The sequence below is a fragment of the Leptonychotes weddellii genome, chromosome 1 (genome assembly GCF_054177405.1).
Source record: "Leptonychotes weddellii isolate Sample4059 chromosome 1, ASM5417740v2, whole genome shotgun sequence".
Classification (NCBI taxonomy): Eukaryota; Metazoa; Chordata; class Mammalia; order Carnivora; family Phocidae; genus Leptonychotes; species Leptonychotes weddellii.
In genome coordinates this window covers 123,576,375-123,601,531 of record NC_138369.1, presented here as the reverse complement: position 1 = coordinate 123,601,531, position 25,157 = coordinate 123,576,375, and the positions used below count along the sequence as shown (strand labels likewise).

General features: G+C 39.4%; 1 protein-coding gene across 1 annotated transcript; it reads left to right on the top strand.

Moving 5' to 3' along the window:
* Positions 1-4,088: 4,088 nt before the first annotated feature.
* On the top strand, positions 4,089-20,474 carry CLDN1 (claudin 1). The gene is made up of 4 exons (XM_006740247.3): positions 4,089-4,553; positions 13,562-13,726; positions 15,923-16,007; positions 17,738-20,474. The coding sequence occupies exons 1-4, from the start codon at positions 4,331-4,333 to the stop codon at positions 17,898-17,900; spliced, it is 636 nt and encodes a 211-aa protein (XP_006740310.1). The 5' UTR covers positions 4,089-4,330; the 3' UTR covers positions 17,901-20,474.
* The last annotated feature ends 4,683 nt before the right edge of the window (positions 20,475-25,157 follow it).

Below are 25,157 nucleotides of genomic sequence, written 5' to 3'. Positions count from 1 at the left end.
CACCATGATTTAACTGTGACATTAAGTCAGATTCTAATAGAATCCAGGCAAGAAAAAGAGACTTCCTGAACAAATGTGAGGATCATTTGTAAATGGCAGTGTTAGCAAATTAGATATATCAGTGCTGCTTGAAATAATAATCATAAGGAATAACCCCATTTCATGTGCTTTTTTTTTAAAGATTTTATTTATTTATTTATTTTACAGAGAGAGAGAGAGTGAGAGCACAAGCAGGGAGAGTGGCAGGCAGAGGGAGAGGGAGAAACAGGCTCCCCACTGAGCAGGGAGCCTGATGTGAGGCTTGATCCCAGGACCCTGGGATCATTACCTGAGCCAAAGGCAGATGCTTAACCGACTGAGCCACCCAGGTGCCCCTAAAGTTGTATTTTTTTAAAGATTTTTTATTTATTTAGAGAGAGCAAGCATGAACGCACAAGCGGGATGAGGGGCAGAGGGAGAAGCTGACTCCCTGCTGAGCAGGGAGCCCCATGTGGGGCTAAATCCCAGGACCCTGGGATCATGACTTGAGCCAAAGGAAGACGCATAACCGACTGAGCCACCCAGGCGCCCCCATTTCATGTGTTTCTTATGTACTAACTACTTTCCAAGTAATGCCACATATGAACTTGCTTAACGATCATAACATGATGAAGTATAGTTTTACTCACGTGAAAGAGAAAAAAAATCTAAGGCCCAAGTATGTTTGTTGTATGGATATTCCAAGTTTACTCAATTAGTAACTGATAGAATTAGAGTTCAAAAGTTTGTCCTTTTAACCACTTACACCTCATTAACCTCTCAAAAACTGCAAGTAGATTCAAAGGGCTATTTCAAGCAGTTATGGTAGGTATGCACCAATGGTTTTTAGTATTGGTAACCTTCATGTTCGAACACTAAAATTCATGCTCAATTTTCACATCTGTACTCTGATCCCTCCCTCAAACCCTAAATAATTATACAACAGATTGTTTAGTTAGAAATGTGTCCATCCATTCTGCTTTTACCACCTGAGAGGCCTGAAAAGTCGGTGTTAACATGCACTGCCACTAAGGGAAAAATTTACCTCCCGATGCCTTTCTTACTCTTAAAACTAGTTTCTGAGAGTCTGTCACACTGCCTCTTGGGAGTGTGTTTCTTTGCCTGCACTCTATGACCCTTAGTCTCGCCTCTACTCTCATCTCTTGGTGTATTTCTCAAACTTATTCCTGGTTCTTGGGATGGTGGCTGAGCCCAAGCATCAGCCACAAATGGACATGGAGTAAGCCAGCAGACTATTTGCTCTTTTCATCCATACCTCCTTCCCTGGCAGCAACACCTCTTCAGCAGGATCTGGATTCCCCAGGCGTGGATCTTAGTGGGCAGCAGAACAGATGGAGAAAGGACAGGAAGGAGCAGGAGGGCAGTCACAGGACGGAGCACCTCACTGGAGTAGAAGCGCAGGATTAAGGATGTTTAAGCTCTAAAAGCCACTGGTCCTCAGTTGATTAGGTTCACACAGAGAACTGCCATAGGACTGTGCTTAACGGCTGTGCTCTAGGCCGAGGTGAGTAGTTTGGGATCCCAGAGCTGCCATTTACCAAATATGATCCTGGGTGAGTGATTTGACATCTCTATATCTCTGTCACCTTCACGTAGGGAATAAAGCATGTAAAGTCTGAGCTCAACACCTAGTAATAATAGTATGTTACCCACAAGGGTCAGCTATTATTACTTAGAGTCATAAAGTTTTACACTTGGGTGACCTTTTAGAAGTCAATTCCTAATTTTTATTGGTAGGAAAATTGAGAGGAGAAAGGAAGTAATTTGTCTAAGGACGTAGGAGATCTTCGTACCCAACAGGCCAGGATATTTGCCATGCCATTGCCAACCTTTCTAGAAACTTCTTGGTCACCGTGCTGCTTCCACTATTTATGCTTCGTATGTTAGAGGCCAATGTTTGTCAGTTGTTTTCCTCTTAAGTCGCTGGATTTATGCTAAGCCATTATCTCACCCAACCTCTCTGAGGGAAAGACAGAAAACTAGACAGGATTAGGGAGGCCAGAGTTGGGCATGGAACAGAGGGGAGTAAACAGCATCCACCACAACCTCACAAACAAGGCTGTGGGCAATGAAGTAATCAGCCTCACACAGCCCTGAAATAAACCAAAAACAAAAACACAGGACCATACTGACCACAAAATTCATACTTTCAATTCCCTGCAAACTGTAGGTTGAGAGAAACAGGACTTCCTGCAGATGAAAAGGATCTGAGAACGAGTCTATCCATTGAACACAAATCTTGACTTCATTATTCCAATCTAAGCAACCAAGAAAAGGAATAGACAGATGAAGTGTGATTGATAACCCCTCACCCACACCCACAGGCACCCATAGAACATCCACCTGGACCTAGAAAGAATTACTAACTTCAGGCTCAGACTCTGGGGACTCAACCTGGATGTGGTCCTGCCCTTCAAAGCTGACTGGGAGCATTCCTGGGGTCTGAGAAGACTTTCAGAAGAAGGAGAACACTTACTTGTTTTAGTCTGGCTTACGCTGAATAAAACCTCTTTATCCAGCTCATGTGGTACCCTCTTCATTGCTAGTCCCCAAATTTCCTTGCAGATCTGTCCTTTGGTCCTTTGGCTATCTGGAGATAGCCAGGTGGAAATGAGGTTGGTGGGGCTTTTGTTTGTGTGTGTGTGTGTTTGTTGTTGTTGTTACTTTTATATAGACTTTGTTTTAAGGGCAGCTTTGGGTTCACAGCAAAGTTGAGCAGAAGGTACAGAGATTCTCATGTACCACCTGCCCCCCCACATGCAAAGCCCACCTGTCCTTTCTCCATCAGCATCTCCCAAGTATTAGTTTGTTTGCGTGTTTTCATTCCTTTCACTCACCCTCTGAACTTTTTTTCCGTTCCTTCCTTGTTACAAACTGGCAGTTTTCACAGTAAATATGGGAACATATCTTGTTTTCTTCCTAGATGGACTTCTGTTTTTACTAAAATCATAGAAGCATCTCCTCCCACCACACTCAAACCACACACAAAAAGCAGTTGGGAAAACATTTTAATTATTCCAAACCACAAGATCACTTCTGAGTAACTACAAAGAAGGAAGTTTTAGAAACCCATAGAGGGAAACTACAGGCTCAGCCAGACTAACACCTGAGGGAGTGGCCCCAGCCAGTCACTGCAAAACATGGAACCAGGATGCTGACTTCCTAAATCCCAGAGCAGTTCTCTTTTCTCTGGGGCAAGACTTTTTACATGCTCTCACATTTGATGAATGGTTGTCTGATAATTCATTAATAAAACACCCTTTGGGACACGGGGTGCACCCATTGGCCAGATCCCTCTGAGAAGTAATCACTGCTCTAAGACATACTGCTGCAGGAAAGAGGCGTGTGTGTGTGTGTGTGTGTGTGTGTGTGTGTGTGTATGTGTAGGGGTGGGGGAAGGTGGGCCGCATTTTCATAGGGATGATAGATTAAAGGGTATATATTCCGGTCGATTTGAGATGCAGTGGAAAGCAGAGTGGTCTGAGAACCAAGTATAGAGATGCTACTAACTTGCTGTGTGATCTTATGAAAACCATGTTTCCTCTCTGAGCTTCAGTTTCCTGATCTATAAAGTACAAAGATTTCTTACAACTCATGCAGAAATGTATGATTCTAGAAGAGACCATGAAGAGAAGAAGGGAACAGGAGGCAAAAGGGGGAGGGGGAAAAGATGAACAAAAGAGAGAGAAGTGTGTGGGGATGGGAGGGTGTCCTGGGGATAAATAGAAAATGCCTTTTAATAAGATAGTGAAATAAAGTTGCAAATGAAACCGTGGGTCTTTTGAGGCCTCTATTTTTCATGGTTATGAATTTTTAGTGTTTCCACATACAAAATCATTTTGGATAAGGGACGAATACAGGAGCACTGTGCAGATCTGATCCTCCCCAGGGAGTCCCCACACCTCAGGCGGGACCTTCCTGCCTAGGACTCTGCCATCGCGGGCTCCCGCGCTCCCCGCCGCTTTCCCAGCGAGCCGCTCTGAAACCGCCAGGGGGCGCTGCGCGGCGGCCGGCGGGCCGGGGGCGGAGCTGCTTTAAATCGCGGCGCCCAGAGGGTTGGCGTCTCAGTCCGGGAGCCTGGGAGTAGCACAGCTTCTCGCGTCCCGACTCCAGCGCCGACCCAGACGGGACCCAGACCCAAAGCTTCTTCGGTGGCAGCTCAGGGAGCAGGGCTCTCCGCAGTAACTTCCGCCGCGCGGCTCCGTCACTCCGGAGAGTCCCCGGTGCGCACCTGCCAACTCCGCCTTCTGCACCTGCCACCCCTGAACCAGCGCGGGCGCCCGAGCGAGCCATGGCCAACGCGGGGCTGCAGCTCTTAGGCTTCATCCTGGCCTTCCTGGGCTGGATCGGCTGCATTGTCAGCACGGCACTGCCCCAGTGGAAGATTTACTCCTACGCGGGGGACAACATCGTGACGGCCCAGGCCATTTACGAGGGGCTGTGGATGTCCTGCGTGTCGCAGAGCACCGGGCAGATTCAGTGCAAAGTCTTCGACTCCTTGCTGAATCTGAGCAGTGAGTGCCTTCCCCACCCCCACGGTCGTGAACCTGAGACCCCAGCCCCCCACCAGGGGCTCCGCTTTGGGGTAGTGGCTACCAATTGATTCTGTGGTATAATTACGTGGTTGTGAAACTTCAGTTGATCAAATCTTCTGATCATGTGCTTTGTCGTGAGGAAGCGAGAGAACTGTGGTTTGGGAAAAGAGAAGCCCTGGCCTCAGCTCTGGTTTTTCCTCTCACTCGCCAGGTGACACTTTTCCTCTAGGTGTGGTTTCATCTTAAATTCCCATGACAGTGAGGTGGAGATTGAGTGGGTGAAGGCCAGCCTCCAGCTTGAGCACTTAGGCTTGTCCTGGATATTGTAAGATTCTGTATAAATTGAAGAGTGGTGAGGTTTGGACAAGAAAACAGTATGCTTTGAAAAGTTTGAAGCCTGTCAGCTTTTCCAGATTCTTTAATTAATAGAGAATCCTAAAGTTTTAGGTAAATTGGGGGGCGGGTAAAATCTATCTTTACTCTGAGTTTTCATAGTAAAATCACATTTCTACATGGAATGTCCCAACCTAGTGTCTACTACTCACACTTGAGTTTGAATCTTTTGATTTTTTTGATTTTTAAGATCCAGTAAGTATGGGGAAACTCCTTTGCATCTTCTTCCATGACTCCTTCAAGAAGCCTCTTGAGATTCCCCTGAAGGGTTTAGCTTTCAAGCCAGGAGTCTGCAGAGGAGGCAGATTGTGTAGTGTTATTTTGGAAAGTGAAGTTTGGTGGCAGGTGGAAAGGGGTGGCAAGAAAGAAAAGTTCTAAGTAAGCTCCCCTCATAATATGAAGGAGAATGAAGGCACTGGAGAAAATGCAGCAGAGGAGACAATTGCTGAAGGCAGACCTCAGTCAGGGAGGAGGGTCGTGAGAGAAATGGTGGGTCTTCTCCAAGCTTCCATCTTCCTTAAAGGAGTGTCTGTGTAACAGATGTCCGTTCGTCTGTCAAGTTGAAAAGAATTATGTAGAGAGTGATATTTCTAAGGATTATAGGGAGAAGGACGATAGGATGGCCTTTTTACTTTTGTTTATTTATTTATTTTTAGGTAAAACGTTATGAGTACCTTTTTAGAAACTCATTAAATTCCCACTTACTTAGGTCATAATAATTCATGGCTGGAGTACCTTCCTTGAGATACTGTGTTAGTTGCCCTACACCTTTGATGCTCATGCCCTCAAACTAACTTGAAGAAAAGCTTACTTAGTCTTTGCCAGGATAAACAAGGCTGACCACCAGCCCACCTTGTGTGCTGAGGGTGAGCCATGTTGCCGTTGCTCAAGCTTCCTTCAATTGCCCTGTCCACCTCCAGCCTGTGGTTTTGTCAAAAACCATACATCTTAGAGTTATTAAATCTGTTCTGAATCTGTTTAAACAGCTTGCACACCTGTGGGATTTGGTTCGTCAATGTGCATGGTGGTTTGAGTGTTGTCACTTCAACTTTTCAAAGCTCCTGTATTAGGATCTTTTATACCAAATATAAGAAGTTGGGCGCCTGGGTGGCTCAGTTGGTTGAGCGACTGCCTTCGGCTCAGGTCATGATTCTGGAGTCCCGGGATCGAGTCCCGCATCGGGCTCCCTGCTCAGCGGGGAGTCTGCTTCTCCCTCTGACCCTCTTCCCTCTCGTGCTCTCTGTCTCTCATTCTCTCTTTCTCAAATAAATAAATAAAATCTTTAAAAAAAAAGTGTATTAAGTACACCCCTTTATATAATCATTGAATCTCCCCATGAAAAGACAAATGTGTGTAAGGAAATGGTGTCAGGCATTTGGGGTATCATGTCGAGGACTTGGCAGATGGAGAAGGCTTTAAGGGAAATTCCAGAGAGGTCTCTGATTCTTCTGATCACAACAGTTCATTTTCAATATGCTTAAATAGGTTTCCTTTTACTTCTTTAGGTGACCAAATAGAATCCATGACCAAACTGATCCATGTTGCAAATACTCCAGCAGGTCATCACTATACACGATAATGTGTTAAAATGTTTTATTTTGATTTATTCGTGGTTAATATAGCTGTTATAGTTTTTGAAGCTGTAGTAGAAGAACTAAACAATACCCGTTCCCCCACACAGATTTTAGAGATTTCTTCCTGATGATTCTTTTTAACTCCAGATCAGATTCCTCTTTTTATTTTGGTTAAAACCAGGATTTATTCAAGGTGGAGCTGAGGCCTTTCTCTCAAAACTGATTCCCAGAAGAGGGAGCCTTGACTCATAGGTGCTCTCCCAACCTGCCCATGACTCGCTGGAGGCCTTTGAACAGAGCCCAGGGAACCTGTCTCTGTTTCTCTGCCTGGGCAGTGGTCCTCACTCTCCTCTGATGTAGAGACCTGGGGTGGTGATTCATTGGCTGGTTTTGGCGCAGTTTTGTGATGTCTAAAAGAGAACAGAATTTCCTAGATGTAAGTAGCTTTCCTTGTAAAGGGTTGCATACCAGGAAGTGCTTGCTTTTAGCTTATAGCTTGGCTAGAAGTTTCCTGAAATTGTATCTTGCTCACTTTGCCAGTGGAGCCCACTTGGCATCTTCGAGTAGAGATACAGAAATTTATCAAGGTTTAAGGCAATGGATGTGTTAAAAGCCCTTGATCCCCTGCTCTAACTAGTGTCAGCTATAAAAAGCACATGACATTTATAAAGGGTTATAGGATGTTTAAACCAATATAGGAAATGAGATACAACGGGGCTTCTTTTAGGTGGTTCTTGCAGAACAGTTTATGAAAATGTAACCGAGAAGCTTCCCTTGGGGGGAGGGATGATGTTACACTGTGTACTGTGGTTTTACTATGGCTGAGACAATTTCAATTCCATCCCAAGTATGAGATGTTCATTCACACTGATGACCGCTGAGAGTTGGCACATACAAAGGGCAGTGCCAGGTACTACTGCAGCAGACTTTTTCTGGATTAAACTGTACATCTTGCCTTCTGCTGATCCAATTCTCAAACTTCTGGCAAGCTTGCACCTGTTTTAGGAACTTAGTTAATTGTTTTTTCTTGCTTGATTTTAATAGCTAAAGCTGTCCGAAGATTGGGCTGTACTGGGAGGTTGCATTGTGGGAGGTGCACAAGCAGAGAAGTAAGCATTTTGTAGGAATGTTGTAGGGAAAATCCAAGCACCAGACAAATGGAAGGTTAGGCTAGACTTTCTCTAAGTCTCATCTAACCTTGGGATTCTGTAATTTGTGTATAAGCTCCTCTAGCCTGTTCAGCTTGCTTTGCATGAATCCACATGTGTGTAGGTGTGCTTAATGAGTATTGGTTGTCAGTGAGGTTTCCCAGCACTCTCCCCATGATGTCAGGCTCAATCAAAGAGACGAAGTCACCGACTTGGATTTTAAAGTCTTGCAAGTCTTGGAAGCAAAGGCAGAGAGAGGAAGGCATCCACTTACACTTCCCCAGACTGCATGATACTGCTACATCCCAAGGGTGTTCAAGGAGCCATTGGTGTTCGAATCTGTTTCATGAATTAGTTCTGACTCTTGGAATGATGGAAGTAGGAAAAAAAAAAAAATCCAAGCTTGAGGTCATAAGTTCTCAATTCTAACCCTTGTTTTGCACTAACTAACTGTGTGTATTATTGTAAGCCATTTGATTTCTCTGGGCTGAAGAGAAATAAAATAGGGCTTATTTTATAAGCCTTACTTATAAAATAGTGCAGAGTAAGAGGAATGGGGAGATGAACCGACAGTTCATTCATCCACTCAACAAACGTAAGCTGGGCCCTGTTCTTGCTCCCAGGGATGCAACTAAGATAATTTATAAGGTGCCAATGTGGATTCCTTCCAGTGTCAACATTCTCTGTTACTAACTGCCATGATGGAAAACAAAGAAGTGGCATAGTTTAGGTTTCCTTGATTGGAGTGATGAGTAAGTGATAATATAGAAGCATAAATTTAATCATGAGGCAATTTCTCTAAGGAACAAACAAAAAAGAGCAAAACTACTCAGGACATCCTGAAAAGTGGTAAGTCCTGCCTCATCCCAGACCACTTCAGTTACTGAGTGGGGTGGTATATTGAGGTCATACCCAGGGCCACCAGCTTATGCACCAATAAAATAGAAATCCTAACAATGAGAACTCCTAAGAAACTTTGACCTTGAGTACAAGTGAAAAAGCCAAGGGAGTATAGTTGTGCGACAGTCTGTGATGAGTTCATTTAACTACAGAGAAGAGAACATTTTTGTTCCAGTCACCTGATGGTCAGTTCATTTACTTGTCTAACACTTATTTATTTTTTTTTAAAAGATTTTATTTATTTGACAGAGAGTGAGAGATAGTGAGAGCAGGAACACAAGCAGGGGGAGCGGGAGAGGGAGAAGCAGGCTTCCCGCAGAGCTGGGAGCCCGATGCGGGGCTCGATCCCAGGACTCTGGGATCATGACCTGAGCCGAAGGCAGACGCTTAACGACTGAGCCACCCAGGCACCTCCACTTGTCTAATACTTATTAAGCAACCACTCATGCAAAGGGGTACTACATGAGGATGCAGATTTAATTAAAATCAGCTTTGTTTGATGCATACTATATAGGGTAATAATATAGCAGTATGGCCGGTAAGTAGCATAAACAATGTCAGGTATTTGTAGGAGATTCTGCTGTTTGTATAGTGAGACTTTTACAAACCTTTAGAAAAAAAAAAATTGACATACTTGTCTGTGCTTGTCTTCCTACACTGGTGTTGATTAACCCAACTGTAGTAGATCAGTAACTTCTCACTCATCTCTTGTCTTGTAAGTAGAGATCTTTGTAAGTATTTTTTCAAATTATACTTTCAGGTTGAAGGTGGTGAGAACTCCTTAGGGGGTCTTTAATCTCAAGATTATCGGTCTAGCTAAATGTAATTAAAAGACTGCCTCCTCTATCTACTGCTGAATGATGATGGGAAACAATAGTGTAACTTTTTGAATGTTTGCTAACTATTTTCTCCACAGACCACTTTAGTCAGTGATAATAATATTGTAGCGATACCTCCAAATTTAAAGAGCCAGAAAAGGAACGTATTTGCATTTTGAATTGATCCAATTAGACCAGCTCAGAGTTAATAATTCAAGGCTGTCCTGTATCTCTCTGGTCCAAAATGTTATTTTGTGGCTTTCAAGTGTTTCTCAACTTCTGTACCCTGCTGATCATTATTCCACCAGGAGAAAAACTTTATCTCGGAAGCTCATTCAATGCAGAATTTTAAAATCTTGAAAATAAAAAAAAAAAAAATCAAGTTAAGCAAAAAGTATGATTTGTTCCCTCCTTGTATAAATTTCTGGCTTTTAGTGATTGAAACTAAGTTTGGCTTTTATATAGCAAAATTTTATTATCTCCAGGCTCACTAGGGAGGCATTTCTCAGTAGTATATCAAAGCTTAAGCTAACCACAAGAGAATAAGTATATTTCCCTATCATATTAGTGCAGTTTTGAAAAAAAAATAAAAATATGTGCTAATTTGAATGAATTGAACACAGATTGAATAATCCATGTGGCCTGCCAGGTATGTTCTTAGTGTTTTGGATTGAAAAATATCTGGCCCAAGACATCAACGAGCTCACAATTACATATTTTATATCTCTGACTTAAAAGGCTTCCATAAGACCTTAATTTGAAGGATTCATCTGGTTCCAGCTTAAAACTGTACAATTTAGATTCTATCTCCAGGTAAAACCCTCATAATTTGTAACATAACACTTGCTTACTTTGACTTTGTAATCCATTGTTACATATGCCTGACTAGTGAATTTTCATGTTGTTATGATTCTCACACTGTTTATTTTTTAACATCCCCCCCCCCCACCCCTACTTATCACTATAGTTAAGAATTCATCCAACTGTCTCCAGTGGAGCAAGATGAGATTTTTGTGTTTGATGCCCATCCAGTATTGTAAAATACAGAGAAATTTTGTAAATCAATGGATGCCAAGATGTAGATGAGAAATACTGCTTTGCAGAATAATGCTCTTGCTTGGGGCGCCTGGGTGGCTCTGTCGGTTAAGCGGCTGCCTTCAGCTTCGGTCATGATCCCAGGGTTCTGGAATTGAGCCCCGAACTGGGCTCCTTGCACAGCAGGGAGCCTGCTTCTCCCTCTCCCTGCCGTTCCCCCTGCTTATGCTCTCTTTCTCTCTCTCTCTGACAAATAAATAAATAAAATCTTTAAAAAAATAATGCTCTTGCTTTGTCAGATTTTTAAAAATGAGACATGATCCGCTGCTCTAGATGGCTTATATGATTCCTAAGGATTTTTCCCCCATTTCCTCCGTTATTTTTTGTGCATTATGCAAGTAAGTCATGATTCTGTAAAGAAAGAAAAGATGGGGGTTTTGTTAGTGAACAGAACAAAATATCTGCCTTGTCCCCCCTTGGAAGCTTTGTGAAAGAGGTGGAAAGAATAAAATGGGTATGGCATGAATCACGTGTGCTTTTCTAGAGAACTTGAAGGGGAAAAACTCAGAGATGAAAACCATGAATGTTAGATCAGCCCAGGTGAGCCCTGGAGTAGTTTATCTGTGTGTGCTCCCTGCCTGGGTGGTTTTATACAAGTCTGACTCATGAGACTGAGAGGCCTGGTAGACTCCTCATGAAGAATACCTTGTGATCCAAGTGCTCAGACCTGCTGGGCTGGTGGCCTGCTGTTTTTACGTGAAGTGCAGATCAGAATGATTATTATAGGAGCTGGGTCAGGTTGGGGGCCCTACAACTCAAACAAAGTGGAAAACTTGGAGAAAGATCAGAGATTAATAATAAAGGTGATTAATAAAGGTTGGAAAACTGAGTGTTTATGAGAAAAACAGCAGAAGTGGCTGAGAGATGTGGAAGGCTATATGTATTTGAAGGGTTAGCATAGGAAGAATATTTACTAATTGTGCTCTCTCTACTGAAGGTAAAAATCTTGTCACCCCTTCTTTAAAACCCTACAATGACTTCTGATTACACTTAGAATAAACACCTTACTCTAGCTTGCAAAGCCCTGCAGGATCTAAGCTTTCTGACCACCACGCTAAACACACCTCATTTTGTCATATTCCATCATCCTCCAGTAGAGTGACCAGCTGTCCCCATTTGTTCAGGATTCAGGTCCTTCTTAGGAGGTGGGACCTGTAGTTTTAAAACCAAGACAGTGCCAGGTAAACAGATGGACAGTCATCCTATCCTCCTGGCGTGTGGATTATCTTTGTGATTTTTAGTATTTCTCCTTCCAGCATTCTTTTGCCTGAAATGCCTTTCTTCTGAGTGGCATTTAGGACCAGATCTGATATTTGTGTTGTGTATAAGAACTTAATTATTTTACTTTTCAATTTCCTGTCATGTGATGATTGTCTTGGCAAAAACTCTTCGTAAATCAGAAGGAAGGACATGCCATAATGGTGGCTTCCTTGGTACTTTCCTCTTCTTGCCACAGTATTGTTTGTGATCCAAGCAAGAAGCTTTACACTAATATTATAAGCAGCTTCAGTTCCTGGGAAACCCGCGGCCCATGGAACATGTGTTTTGATTCAGCAATTCTTTACACTGGAATCTTATGAGAAGTGTGTGGGTAGGGTGCATGTGTGCCCCAGGTGTTTACAAGGAGCTGGTTATGGAAGGGGAGTGTCTCCATTTTGCTGTTTACTTAAATCAAGTAAAAATGTATCTTGGCTTCCAAAATATCTCTCAAATACAGTAAAAAAAATACTTTTGATTCTTCTTAGAAAGAGGTTATTGTCATTTTAGCAGAGATTGGTTATGGCAAGGATATAAATATTAACAAATTAAAATTGAATGTTTTAGAAATCTCTAGAGTTAGTAATGATTGGTAATGTAAGTTTTCAACCCTGAGCATCATAAGACTGAGCTTAGGTATCAATTTGATAGTGAGATACAGAACCTTTCCATCATGTCAGCCACTGACCATCAAGAAGTAAATTGTTCCAGCTTCCTGGTTAGAGATATCATCATTCACACTTTACATAATAGAAACTTGATCCCAAAGAATAATAAGTAGCTTACCCAAGATAGCATGGTTTGTTACAATGTAAATACTATTTATACATGGAAAAATAATTGTTACATGTAAACACTGTCAATAAGATAATGATCTTTACCTGAAGGAGGAAATAAATCTAGAATTAATCAAACTCATTTACCAGAGTAGTTTCAGCTCATTTTTCTTTAAATCTGTGCCTTTATACCACAATGATAGTGTCATGTTTTTATTCTTTAAGAAACATACTGGCATAATCTCCCGAAGCTGACTATATCGTGATTTAGTACACCAATGACAATAACAGGAAATGAGAAAATTAGTGGAATCTTGAGAAATACTACATTAAATTATTGTCTGCTATTTTACAACATGACAATTTAATAGTTTTGAACACTGGTGATATCTCTGAATATGAAACTACCTCGCTCCAAAGTAACATCTCAAAGGTTATTTTGTTTTGTTCTAAGAAAATGGCATTTATATCCCCCACCCCGAGGCCAGTCACTGGAGATACAAATGTTACTTATCCAGCCGTGATAATCTTTGAGAAATTCATTACTTATCTTCCAAATTCACCTGTTTTTTTCTGCAGCTTGATGACTGGAGTATAAAGCTGTTGACTATTACCAAAGTATATTGTAAGCCATTTTAATTATAAATGGCTTAACATTAAGGATAATACATATGATTGTTATTTCAGAATCAAAATACTCTGTTAGTGAGGATTAAAGATGTATTAGTTCTGCTAAACCTATTCAACCAGATCATTAATTATTTTTCCAGAGGATTTGAAGTTCATATTGAAAACATAAATTGTGAGAGCTGGAGGGCTTCTTACTCATCATGCAGCCAGGCGTTTGTTTCTCTGGAGTGGAAATTGTGTTGGTTACCTGCAGAAACATCATCGGAACTGGGGTCTTATGACTCCTAGTTCATTTTTATCTTTCCCATACATTATTGAAATATACCTGGCCTTCAATCATTCTTCTCTTGTTGACCTAGGCACGATTTTTACATGTTCTAAAACATTCTCCACCAGGTACTTTGCAAGCCACCCGCGCTTTGATGGTGATTGGCATCCTGCTGGGACTTATAGCCATCTTTGTGGCCACAATTGGCATGAAGTGTATGAAGTGCTTGGAAGACGATGAGGTGCAGAAGATGCGGATGGCTGTCATTGGGGGAGTGATATTTCTTATTGCAGGTAAGAGAGGCCCTGCTTCCTTCACCTCACTAATCTGTCTCTGGCACGGGTAAAGACCTAGGTTTGAGTTTCCTTAGATTTTGTTGGATTTGTTGCACTTGGGTTGATTTTTTCAGTTCCTTTAAAATCTTGAAGACATAAAAACCTTAAGTCTAATTGACTTTCACATTCTCAAATAGGATCCAAATGGAAATTTGAGATCTGTGTTCATGGTGGGCAGGTCTGTTCATTGAGGTTCCAGGTGTCAGCTGATTTGCTAGAAGCAGTCTCCCAGGTGAAGAGAGATATTTTTTATTTAGCAAGCATTTGGGAACAATTCTGTAAGATTCAAAAAATTTCTGGAGTGTCTCCATAGACATTATGTGGCAAAGATGGGGAGTTATGACAGAGAACATAAAGAATGTGTGAATCAAACAGGTCTATGGGGAATGGATGGAACTGGGATTCTTGGAGAAAAATGAGGACAGCATTCCGGACAGACAGATCTGATTCCAAATAAACAGGATGTACTATAGACTTGAAAAGAAAGGCCAAATGGAGTGGAGGTGGAGGTTGGAATGGCAGGAAATTAGGTTAGATGAGTTAAGAAACAGAAAACCTTGATAAAGGAATGAAGTTATGTTTTTCATAGAAAATACATACATGTTTGTTGCTTCATTCAAGTGTTGATTGAGGAGTTACATATGTGACCTTTGAGAAAATGAGTACCAGGAAAAGACATGGATAGTTCCATTATGAAACCCTATTATAAGGTAGTGTGTATGTGTGCAGATAAAATAGTATGTGTGTGTAAACACATAAAATAATAGACTACTATATACATTATAGATAACGTATATACAGTATATGGTATATGCAGTCTATTGTTTTTGAAAATGAGACCAGTGATACAATCTACCATTGGGAAGAGCTAGAATTAGAATTTCTTTTCTCATTTTCTCTTTGGAAAAAGACTTTCTAGGAGCCTTTAGCCCAGCATCATATGTGGACTTAACCAATAATGAAGGAAGAGAGTCTGTGGCTTTGCTGGAGATTTGGTTAAAGGGATCAATCTTTCAGTTTATTCAAATTAGCTCCTGTCAGAAAAAGCACGAATGGCATTTTATTCCCAATAGTTTGATCCCAAAGGCTGTGAATAAACATACTGCATAGCACCCTTCCTTTGCTTGCCTTCTTGTAACTCCTGTAAATGACTGCAGCACTCCCACTTCCGTTTCAGGGACTTCCTAGGGAGTAAGGGTGGCAAGTTCCAGCACATTCTTATGGGGTATCTGAGCAGCCAAAAGCAGTAGTGTTTTCTGTCAAGTATTAGAGGCAATTAGATTGGACCAGTTTTTTTTGGGGGGTGGGGGAGGGAAAGAGGAAGTAGCATGGAAATATTTAATCTGTTTATATTGATGGTTTTGTATAATTACTATACAAAGAGGTTATTTAATTTCCTTGGATAAGAAATATTGAGATATTTTACACTTCTTATAAATGATAGAAGTAATTATGTTGACTAGTTTCTGTGGTATTACTGAAATATGAAATCTGTGGGAAATTGAGAGGTTGCTGTGCAAATTGATCTGGTGGGGCCCCTCACCACATCTCCAGGCAGTACCTCGCATGTCTGGCCAGGGGGGCGGTAGGATGTGGGGGATCTGGTCCACACTGAGACAGGTCCTGCTCTTCCCTGCTATCTAGTTGTTTACTTCCCTTCTGGTCCTGCAGAAATGTAAATTTTGAATTTTGGTCAAGAAAAATGTAGAAGGGTTTACATCTTCCCTTTTGTAAGTGACTCTGTGTATACTAATAAGGACACTGGTTTTATTAAAAGCAGTTTAGTACACTGATGTGTAACAATATCTTTGAAGGAGCTCTTATTGACATCAACCTGTTGAATTGTTTTGGAAAAAAGCATTATGTGTGCCCGTGACCTTGGACTCTCAGTGAATAAGGTGACGTGAAGAGTATAAACCATGCCCAACTTCAACCTAATATTTTTGTCTGTCTTAATAGAATATTTGGAATAAATCATGTCTGAATCTCTAATCCCCTAAGTTAAAATTGTCTAAATTGAAACTGACTAAATTAAAAATATCAACACTATTGATGGGATTTAATTCTTGTAAAATGCTTATAAATTTAATGGGCTGTATATTTATACTTATTGTTCCATAGTGATTAACCATCTTTTGTTTTGAATTTCTGTAGGTCTGGCTGTTTTAGTTGCCACATCATGGTATGGCAATAGAATTGTTCAAGAATTTTATGACCCCATGACCCCGGTCAATGCCAGGTAATGCTATTCATGCATAAAACTATTTTATTATTTATTTCTCAAAGAAAATACCCTATTTATCTCCTGCAAAGTTCAGCTAGTGCCATAACTTCTCGGATTTGCTTTGTAGAACTTTGTGAAATTTTAGTCAAACTTGAAAATAATCTGAAAGGCCTGTGACTCATGTTAAAATGAGTTTGATAATTGCTTTAACAGCCTATATTGATGACAAAATGCACTTAAAAGTAGAAAATTCTCAATCTCTGTACTTTCCAACTGTATACTGGACCTTTCTCCTGGTTCATTTTTTAAATATCAATAAAGATGTTAACATACTTAAAATTTCCTTTTTGAGGTATGTCCCAATACTTCCAACACTTAATTAAGTAATTTTTTTTGTAACGACACACAGTTTATGATTGATTGGAAAAAAATAATACTACTCTAGGGGTTAATGAATATAACTTCATTCCCAATAGTTTAATTTTATTTAAGAAAACATAATTTAACTTATTTATGAAAAAAACAAGTTGAGATGCCACTTTTTTATGGAAATTTTATGTTCCATCACAACTATAAAATTGGCTTTGCTAAAGTCATTTTTATTTATATTGTGAGTTGTAGAAATAAAAGAGCTGATTCTGGGCTCTCATGTAACAACACTCTTTGATCAGGGTCAAGGCTCTTTGTCTCACTGTGTTCACATCATTAAAGCCTAACAACTTCATTCAGAGTCAGGACGTTAAGGCATAATTATTGTTTGTTGAGTGCTAGCATGAATGGATGCAGAATCTCCATGGTCAGAGAGATAAGGTGTGCTTCTCTTCATATAATCACCCGCACTAGGAAAACATATACTGCAGTGATTGTAATCGTGTTGGAGTCTTAGATCTATAAGACTTGCAACGTAGGGACAGAAACTGCAAGAGGACAATAGGCTAATTTTTTACCAGTAAAAATTATCAAGTGAAAGCACTTTATAAATTGCTTGGTACTGTTTATGTGTTATTTACATTGTCTCTCATGATCCTGAAAGCAATCCAGTGAGGCAGGTGGGATTATCTTGCTTTAAGAGAAGCAGAAATTTAAGGTTGGGAGGTGAAATTACTAGCCAAGAGTGCAGCAGTAGAGAGTTTGCATCAGGACTCAAGGCTAGGCCTGTTCTGCCCTATTGTCTGCCATCATACACAGAGCCTCTCCCCAGAAGTTTGGCTCCATACACCGAGCTGTATCAGCTTAATCTAGAATGGTCCATGGATTGTTTAGAAGTCTTTTTTTATGAAACCATACATTTCTGATTTCCGTGTACCTAGGATCAACTATTGAAAATTCTAATAGTCTCCATCACTTGCCAGCAATTTTCTTTATAGGATACGGTTGCTACTTGGCAATAGCATAATTGTTAAGTTTTAGCCTGGGAATCATGGTCCAAACCCAGCTTCTAAAATACAGAAACATGCTTCACAAGTCTCCTGCATGTGGTAAAGTCTTTGGAAATATTTGTGTGATTACCCTGGTGTTGCGGGCCAAATGGTCTGAGTTACTATTGCAAAGTGTCTACAACTGCAACGTAAACATTCTGGTGTGTCTGTGTTCATGAACCTTAGAGTACTTCCCCCAGGGGATCATAGGGGATTTTTTTCCCAGTGGAAAAAAAATATAATGAATATGATATTGATTTCCTTCCTTAATTATATTACAAAAGTCCCCAGTGATTCATTGATGAAACAAATGCGTTGTCTTTTCAGGTATGAATTTGGTCAGGCTCTCTTCACTGGCTGGGCTGCGGCCTCTCTCTGCCTTCTGGGAGGTGCCCTACTTTGCTGCTCCTGTCCCCGAAAAACAACATCTTACCCAACACCACGGCCCTATCCAAAACCTGCACCTTCCAGTGGGAAAGACTACGTGTGACACAGAAGCAAAAGGAGACAACACTGTTGAAACAAATAGAAAATGGACATTGAAATACTGTCATTGACATTAGGACCTTAGACTTTTGACTATTGGAGTCTGAACTGTGGTATTGCAAAAAACAACAACAAACAAATGCAAAAACAACAAAAAAAATATTTTTTTAAAATACGCTTTGCTAAAAATGGCTTAGTCTTATTTTATCTCCTTTCCTCAATAGGGGAGGGAAGCCTTTTCCATTTTTATTACTGCTTCCCACTGAGTAATCATCTCAAATGTGGGGAGAGGGGTCCCCTTAAATATATATATAGATATGTACATATATATATGTTTTTCTATAAAAAGATAGATAGCAAAAACTCTTATCATTATGTTGGTACCAGTATACTTAAAATATATCTAAAAAAAAGAAAAATATATTTAATTCTATACTGATTAAGAAAGTTTATTTGGTATATTTTCCTCTTTTATATGGACACATGTATAATAGGTGGAATTTCATTTTCCCTCTTTCATGAGCTTTTAGTGTCTTTGACAAAAGACCTAATCTGCTTTATCAAGTATGAACTTTTTCAGTTCTTCACATGTGCCCTTTTCATGTACTTCTTTGATAGTATTTTGATTATGATCTTATAGCCTGTGCTTTCATCATCCTTTGTGCCTTCTTTTTTAAGAGGCTGAGCTTAAATCTTGAATCTGGTAACACATTTCATATGCCTAAAATAAAATTCCTAGAGTCAGGAAGAATCTCTTACAAATCAGAACTTTGGGAGCATGTCTTTCTGCAAGACCAGATGATATATTCCTGTTAACCTTCCCACACGATTTCTGTACTCTGACCTACAACGCTCTTGTTTGCTTTGAAAATATTTGTCTGATTCAGTTGCTGTATGCTGCTTTCCCAAGTGTTGTAACACAACTGTATTGATTGAATTTTTAAGCTACTTATTCACCCCCTCAAACTATCCTTTTCTCCCTCTCAATTGCATTTTCTCATATGTATATCCCCTCAAACTATCCTTTTCTCCCTCTCAATTGTATTGTTTTCTCATATGTAATTATCGTATAGTTTACCTCTTTCTAGAGAAAAAATGGCTCATATATCTGTTTGTCTGAATGAAGTACTAGACTTCCTGTAGTGATAATCTGATGACAGATATTCTCTCTCTAGCTGTAAGCAAGTCACTTAATCTTTCTCCTCTTTTCCCATCTGTCAAAATGAGATAATGATACTTAACCAGCTGGTAGAGGCAGTGTGAGTATTAATTAGTTGATATTATGCTCATTCTTTGAACATGAACTATGCCTAAGTAGTGTTTTTATTTGTTCAGTTGGCTGTTAAGTCACTGAATCAAACCTATGCACATGTTTTTATATCGGTCAGCACCCTCCTTTCTTCATGGCCCATTTCCTTTCTATGAGCTGTGTCTAAGATGCTTTTGGTTCTCTGTTCCATTTTAACAATTGCTCTTAGTTTTCCGGTCTAAGAAATTGCTACTGCACTTGAGCAAGATGATGTAATGGAAAGGTGTTGGCTTTGGTGTCTGGAGACCTGATTGGAGTCTTGGTGCTATCAATTACTGTGTGAGTTTGGGCAAGGCACTTGGCTGCCCTAGATTTAGTGCCTCATCTGTAAAAAGGTGATTGTAATTCCTGACCTGCCTACCTCACAGGGCTGTTGTGGGGATCCAGTAAGACGGAATACATGTAAATGTGGTTTTATAAGGTAAAAAAAAAAATGTATACTGTACTGGGGAAAGAATTAAGGATTTAAATGCATTGGTTTTTGGATTGCTTTACAAATTCCTGAAAAGAGAGAAATTCTAAGAAATGGGTTTCTTGCCTTAATCTCTCACATGATGGGACACTAAAGTGAAATTCTGCTTACTAAATGAAAAAGATTCTAAGGAAGTCTGATTTCTTCAGTCAGGATGGCCTGGTGCTTTTTGTGGCTAGGCTTTTCTCCTTTCAGTAATGCAGGCTTGACCTAGGACAAGTTTGCAGATGTAACGGGTAAAACAGAAGTGTAAGCATCAGCAAAGCCAAAGTACGAAAGATTTTTTTGAATTATAATAATTTGCAAGGGTATACAAGGTGAGTTTCTGTTAAGTGATGTTATCAGAGGTGTTGCTATTAGCTGGCAGCTAGCACTGCTCAAATAGGTAGTTTGGGAATAGTAATTCATAGTGAAACCACACTGGGGGAGTTATCATATAAAGGACTGTATCATATGAAGTTATGAACCAATAAAGTTTAGTATGTCTCCCAAACCTGAAACTCTATGTTCTTAGAAGGTATAATTCAAAGATCCTTTGCTACATACACAGGGTCTAATAATGTCTGAGTGTAAATGCATGGTGGTTACTGGTTGCTAAACTCTACAGAGAAATTGATAATCCAAAATGGCCAACAGAATTGGTACATCAGAATTCATCCAATTTTGATGTTTTTGTACTCTGCTTCTGTGCCTGAAAACAGACAAATAGATATTTTGGAGTTTTGTAATGGGAATTTGTATAAAGCATTACTCTTTTTCAGTAAATTGTGGTTTTTTTAATAAAAAAAAAATCCTTAGCTTGTTTTTCTAATTATTTATTTCAAGATCACCATGCTTGGAAGATGATATGGTTTGGGATAGTATCTGACTCACTGTTCCTGGGAAAGCACTATTGTGCCTCTGGGCCATCCGTCAAGTAGTTGTGTGGCTCTGCCCACTTGAATGTCCTATTTCTCTCAAACTGAGTTTCTTCCTCATCAAGGCTGGTGATAGAGGAGAATGCCAAGAGAAGTTACTTTATTTTCCTCATCCGCAAACAGAGGATATGCTACAAGGAATGACTAAATGGTAAAATAGCCAGCTGGAAAGTATTGTCCAAGTTTAAGGTGGTTGTGTTCCTCAGAAGGTGGAAGAGTGACGGATGGTAGGCCAGAAATCCATTATCGTTTTTGTAATGATTATTATCAAAACTACCTCTGAGGAAAGCAAGTGATGAAACACATTCACTCATTATCTGAAAATATCAATAATTGATAAAGCCTTAATTGTAACCTCTCCCTGGGCAATTTTCATATTAAGGAGATAGGCTTGTCAACAAATGATTGCAGCTATGTGTGGAATTTCAGACATCAGCAGGTTGGGTGAGAGACTAAGGCCAGTTTGATCTGAACTAATTAAGCAAATCAGAATCCCCACTCTTCCTGCAGAATTTAAATCTCTGGGGGTGGGGTCCAGGCCCATGATGTTTGAGAGGAAATAAAATGCCTAGGTGTTCGTGACAAGAACTCTTAAGGGAAAAGCCTGGATTGTAAATCATACCAAGTAGACATCCACTTCTGTGTAAGCTCATCCTTGTTGGATGCCATTATTCTGCGAACCATGCTGTTTCCACTTTCCTCATGTAGCACTTCCCATGTGGATGTGTGTCCCGGGTTCAGGGAAAACTCCCTGCCATTTTTATATTCCCCATCTTTAAGCTTGTAGCTAATCCTAATAAAATCTGGTAGTGAATTCTTTCCCTTCTTGCATGTAGCAGAGGGGTAAGATTTCCCAGTACCCTTCTTTCCCACCCCAGACACGCTGCATGTGCCCCCAGCCTGCTCTAAAATCTCTACAATTAGCTGGTACCGTGGAAACTGATACAAGTCATTACAGATTCTAGGGTGATGTGGAGACAGCTTGTTGAGTCCAAAAATAAACAAAACCATTCTCAATGCTCTGAGCCTCTGCAACCCTCATAGTATTTTGTATACTTGACTTCCATAGATGGGTTTTTCCAACATGGCCAGTATTGGCAATTGGACATGAGATAGGAATTTATTCAATTAATATTTACTGAACGTCTATGATAGGCCCAGTGCCATTAAATGCAGACAAGGCTAAATGATGTAGGAAATTAGTTAAACCCTCATCCTGGGCCTGCACAGGGTGAATGATGTTGAGTGGGAAGAGAACTGAACTTGGAATCTAGCACTGGTTCAGCTATTGATCAGCCACAATGAGCTATGGAGATCTCCATCCATTGTTTTTTAATCTATAAAATGAGGAGCTTGGCCCCATGTGGTGGTTCTTATCCATAACAAAATCAGAATCACCTGTGAAGTTTTGAAACTTCTCAATTCTAGGGCCTTACCCCAGGTCACAGCAATCAGAACCTCTGAGAGGAAGGTCCCAGGTAGTAGCTTCCCAAGAGATTCCAGAATGCATGACCTGGACTATAAACCACTGGGCTATGTCATCCTTTAGGATCAATGATGCACAAAAATTTTTCTGGCTAAACACATACCCAAGTACTTCATAGATTACATTGTTGTCTAATTACCCTTTCTCTAATGCTATGGTTTTATTTTCTGGCTTTAGGGTTTTGTGTTGTTGTTTGTTTTGGTGAGGAGGGAAGGAGTTAAAGGGAGGTGGTTTTCAGAGACTATTGTCAACGTTTTTAGTAAATAACCTCTTTTCTTATCATTTTCTATAATTTTAAATTACCCCCCTCAAAAGTCATTAATACAAAGTAAATTGTTTTAAAAAACAGCCTTCTATTTAACTAATAATATTATCTTAAGAACATAAGTGATTATAAAGCAGAGCCTGTTATTTTTCTTTGTTATATGAAATTTTCAGGAAAGTCCTTAGCCAAACCATAATTAATTAGTGATTTTATTTCATTTATTTCATCATCTCTATGACACATTGTTTTGATTCTCTTCACCCCCCCCAAAAAAAGAAAAAGTGAACACACACACACACACATACACACACACACATACACACACACACACACACCCCAGTTTGGGAAAGGTAAAATTTGAAAACTGGATAAGTATTTCTTAATTAAGTTGACCTGACCTAAAGCACTTTATTCTCCCAAAGGGGCTTTTTTTTTTTTAATTTAGCACAAAAATTAATTCCATATAGGTTAAGGACTTGAATGTGAAAACCAAAACTCAAAAAATTTCAGGAGGAAAGAAAACAGGAGAACTGAGGCTTTAACATTAATTACAGAATTTTTTTTATTAAATAAAACAAAAGCAAGCAATTTTCAAAAAAGGATATATACAACTCCATCAAAATGAAGAACTTCTGTTCAAGAACATAAAAGGGACATACAAAGATAGTCCATAATTAGGAGGAGTATTCATATCACCACACAGCATATAATAAACAAAAATTTAATATCCAGAATATAAAAAGAACACCAATAAATCAATTTAAAATATGCAACTCAATAGAAAAATAAGCAAAGTTCATAAAAAGGCGTTTCACAAAAGATGAATGATGTAAGGTCATTAAGATATGAAAATATGCCCAACTTCATTAATAACTTTAATAATAAAACCTTATCAATAAAATTAGTGAGATGAAAATTTAGACAATAGGCATAATTTAAGAAGTTTGATAATATAAATGTGAAAGGGGATGTGGATAAACGGTGGTGGGTCTCTCAATTGGTCCAACAAAGTTTGAAATATTGCTATATTATAAATTTAAACATCCAAACTCACATAAAAATGTACTACTGGAGAAACTCTTACATATATACCGGGACACATGAACACAAAAGACCGCCATGGTAACTATAACAGCAAGAAAACTAGAATACTTTCAAATGTTCATTGATGAGAGAATAATAAATTGTAGTGCATTCATACGATGGAATATCTTATAGCAGTGAAAATGAATAAAGTACAGCTATACATAAAATAAATTATTTTATTCAATGACTATGTTATTTAGAAATGTAATTTTGAGTGATAAGAAAAAAAAAACAAGTCCCACAGGGACACACTGTGCATAATACCATCTTTATAAAACGCAAACTAAGCAATATATTGCTAAGACATATAGACGTAAGAGATAAAACTATGGAAAAAGAAAAGCATGGGAATGATAAACACAAGATTCAACACAGTGTTACCCATGCAAGAAGACAAGTGGTGGGATAGGTGAAGAACTTAGAGGCATATGGATGTTGTTGGCTATGTTCTAGTCCTGGGTTAGGCAGAGGGTTTACAGGTATTCATTATATATAATTATTATTCTTTAAAACTTGCATATGTTATATATTCTTTTGTTTGTATCCAATAGTATATTAGAAAAGACAATGAAGAAATATGTTATAAAACAAAGAAATGTCAGTAGGCTTTCATTTTATGTCTCATTGGATAGAATGGCGTTCCCCTGACCACATTCCATAGCAAGTTGGGAAGTTGAGTTGCACAGATAAGCACACTGCTGCCCATCAATATGAGATTTTGCTTGCCTTGTTAGTTATATCACCTCAGCCAACTTACTAATGTGTCTCGGCCTCAGTAATAATTTGTATGTGACTTAACCCACAGAGTTTTAGTAGAAATCAAATGACATTATTTATGTGAATGTCCTTTATAAACCAAAAACACTGAACAAATATAAGGAATTATGGTTCTCAGGAATAATTCTCTTGGTAAAATGAAAGCCATTACCTTGACAATTTCAAGTGCACAGTTGATTGGATAGGGTCTTTTCTCTGATTTCATATATTAACCTACCTCTGTGTCTGCCTTCCAGAATAATATATGGACTCAGAGAGTCCCATATTACAAAATTAAAAAGCCAGGTTACCATTTCAGGCACATTTCCAGATGATATGACTTTAAAAAGTTGATAAAACATAAAATGCTCATATAATAAAAATGTCACTTTACTATTTTACTTCTTCATGAGATGTTGGAAGGGAAGCAATTTTGCTGAAATGTTATCAGTGAAACTATCCTCTCCTCAATTTAGTGCTTACTCTGTGCCAAATCCTGATCCAAACAGAAAGTATAGAGATGAGTAAAACATAGTCTTTGCCTCAGGGCCACCTTTTTTGCAAAAACCCAGAATGACACCATTCTCAAGGTGGTCTATATGAATGATGTTACCCTAGAGGTTGTGCAGGGATAGCCCAGAAGCCCACACCAAGGACCTCAAAAACAGAAATCATGAGAAAAATAAAAGTAAATCAATGAGGATACAAATCAGGTTGTGAGAAAAACCTTGAATGACCACTAATAATCAGAGAAAGACAATTAATTTCCTATTCTTCAGAGTGGTAAGTCTTAAGACCTAGAAATACCAGCGTTGGCTAGGATATAAAGAAATAGGTTCTCATCCTCATTTACAAGCATAAATTGGTACACAACTAACTATAGAGAACCAATTTCAAAATATCTAAGAACATTGATTGTTTCACTGTGATCCAGCGATGCTAACTTGAGACAGAAATCCTTGAGTAGCAA

Excerpts from the sequence above, each read along its gene's own strand:
- CLDN1 (XM_006740247.3), top strand. The coding sequence starts at position 4,331 with ATGGCCAACGCGGGGCTGCAGCTCTTAGGCTTCATCCTGGCCTTCCTG. Across the intron at positions 4,554-13,561 it reads CTCCTTGCTGAATCTGAGCA|GTACTTTGCAAGCCACCCGC; the intron begins GTGAGTGCCTTC and ends ATTCTCCACCAG. Across the intron at positions 16,008-17,737 it reads ATGACCCCGGTCAATGCCAG|GTATGAATTTGGTCAGGCTC; the intron begins GTAATGCTATTC and ends TTGTCTTTTCAG.